This window comes from Babylonia areolata, chromosome 27 (assembly GCF_041734735.1).
Source record: "Babylonia areolata isolate BAREFJ2019XMU chromosome 27, ASM4173473v1, whole genome shotgun sequence".
NCBI lineage: Eukaryota > Metazoa > Mollusca > Gastropoda > Neogastropoda > Buccinidae > Babylonia > Babylonia areolata.
In genome coordinates this window covers 38,793,141-38,795,640 of record NC_134902.1, presented here as the reverse complement: position 1 = coordinate 38,795,640, position 2,500 = coordinate 38,793,141, and the positions used below count along the sequence as shown (strand labels likewise).

Here is a 2,500-nt window from a genome sequence, read left to right as displayed (position 1 = left end):
GGTGACGGAGGTGGGCGGGAACTTCGTGTCGCTGAGCTGGGAGAAGCCCAAGAGCGACGGCGGCGGCCGCATCACGGGCTACTGGATCGAGAAGCGTGAGCACGGGGCGGACCTGTGGAGCCGGGTGAACCAGAACCCGTGCACCACCAACCTCTTCAACATCCCCAGCCTCATCGAGGACAAGCGCTACGAGTTCCGCGTCTTCGCCGAGAACGAGGCGGGCATGAGCAAGCCGTCCATGGCCTCCAACAGCGTCAAGATCAAGGACCCCAACGGTGAGGAGAAGGGGGGAGGTGGAGGGGGTGGAGGGGTGCACGGTTGGGAGGGGGGAGAATGTGGGGGGGGGGGAAGGAAGAAGGGGGGTGTGGATGGAGCAAGCCGTCCATGGCCTCCAACAGCGTCAAGATCAAGGACCTCCAACGGTGAGGAGAATGGGGGATGGGGAGGGAAGGGGGGATGAGGGGGGTGGAGGGGAGCACGATAGCGTGTGGGGTGGGGGTGGCATGTGTGGGAGAGGGAAGGAGTGGTGTGTGGATGGAGCAAGCCCTCCATGGCCTTCAACAGCGTCAACATCAAGGACCTCCAATGGTGAATAGGGGAGGGAAGGGTGGTGGGGGGGTGGGGAGCTTGTTGGGGAGGGAGAGGGGGAGAAGGAGGGTGACGAAGAAGGGTCAAGGATCTCGCCTTTTCTCTTTGGTCTCTGTCTGTCTGTTCTGCCCGCATGTCTTGTCTGACTGTCTGTTTGTCTGTCTACCTGCGTGTCTGTCTGCCTACCTGGTTTAAATAATCTTTAATTATTCAACAGTACACATGATTACAATGCAATGAATAACAAAAGAGCATCAACAAGCTTAAAGCTTATACTGTGCTCACAACGTTGCACTTCAATTTTATCATGACGGCTGATGAACTATATTATGACTTGTATCAAATAACATTCATAAACAGTAAGTAATGAAATAATGAAATAAAACAAATAAACAAACAGTACATAATATAGTAAAATAATGCTAATATCAATATTAACATGAGATTAAATTTATTATCACCAAAGTAATTGGCCAAATAGAAGAAAAACACGAAGAAGAAGAAGAAAATTTAGAAGTCTGCCTACCTGATTATCTGTCTGTCTGTCTGTCCGTCTGTTTCTCTCTATCTCATTCTATATCCCCCCCCCTCTCTCTCTCTCCCTCTCTGTCTCTCTCAGTCTCCCCCTCCCCCTTCCCATTCTGTCTTTCTTCAGTGCCCCATCCTCTCTCTGTCACATCTTTTTGTATCTCTTTATCACTCTCTCTCTCTCTTTTATTTCTGTCACACTCCTCTCTCTTCACATCACACACACACACACACACACACACACACACACACACACACACACACACACACACACACACACACACACACACACACACACACACACACACACACACACATTTAAACACACACACATGTACACAAACACACACACACACGCACACATGCACACACACACACACACACACACACACACACACATACATATAAACATATAAACACACACACGCATACACACACACACACACACACACACACACACACACACACACACACACACACACACACATACACACGTTTATTGAAATATTCTCATCGTTCCCCCCCCCCCCCACCACCACCACCCACCTCCCCACATCCCCCCGGTCCCCCTAACAGCGGCAGTGGTGCCAGAGTTCCACGCTGGACTCCGCAAGATAGCAGCAGTGGAAGGGAAAACTGCTCGCTTCGAGTGTGAGGTGTCCGGCCAGCCCCCTCCGGACGTTGTGTGGTCAGTACCTGGACACGGGGAGGGAGGGGAGGGAGGGGAGGGAGGAGATGATTGGATGGGTGATTCGCTGGCCGGCTGATTGGTCGGTTGGTTGGTTGGTTGGCTGGATGGGTGGTGGTGGTGGTGGTTTGGTTTGTCTGCTTGGTCTGTTCAGTCACTTGGCAGGCCTGTGCACGTAGTGACTGTATGCTCAGTCTTTTAGTAATGTTGTTGTTACTCGATCTGTTTTTTTGTTTGTTTGTTTGTTTGTTTGTTTGTTGTTGTTTTTTTTTGGGGGAGCGGGGGGTTGTTTGTTTGTTTTTTGGTGTTTTTTTTGGGGGGGGTAAGGGGGTTGTTGTTGCTGTTTTTCTTTCTTCTTCTTCATGCCCAGGGCTGGTTGATGTGTATTTGCTTATCTCATTACCCTGGTAAAATAAAATTTCGCTTCGTTTCGCTTCCTTTTCGTTTCGTCTTCATTGGATGATGGTAACATTGGAGTCAGTTCAGCTCAGTTTCTGAAGGAGGCGTCACTGCGTTCGGACAAAATCCATATACGCTGCACTACACATGCTAAGCAGATGCCTGACCAGCAGCGTAACCTAACACGCGTAGCCAGGCCTTGAGAAAAATAGATGGATAAATAAATGAATGAATGAATGAATAAATACATAAATAAATAAACAGATACATGGGTAACTAAATAAATTGATGACCATG

The 2,500-nt window shown here is 49.3% G+C and overlaps 1 protein-coding gene across 1 annotated transcript in view; it reads left to right on the top strand.

The window, feature by feature from the left end:
- The window catches only part of LOC143301083 (twitchin-like), a 265,961-nt gene that overhangs the window by 215,662 nt on the left and 47,799 nt on the right, over nt 1–2,500 (top strand). The window contains exons 74-75 of the mRNA XM_076615089.1: nt 1–275; nt 1,693–1,804. The exon at nt 1–275 is cut by the window's left edge and continues 28 nt beyond it. Coding sequence (XP_076471204.1) covers nt 1–275; nt 1,693–1,804 — 387 coding nt within the window. The remainder of the gene's footprint in view (nt 276–1,692; nt 1,805–2,500) is intronic.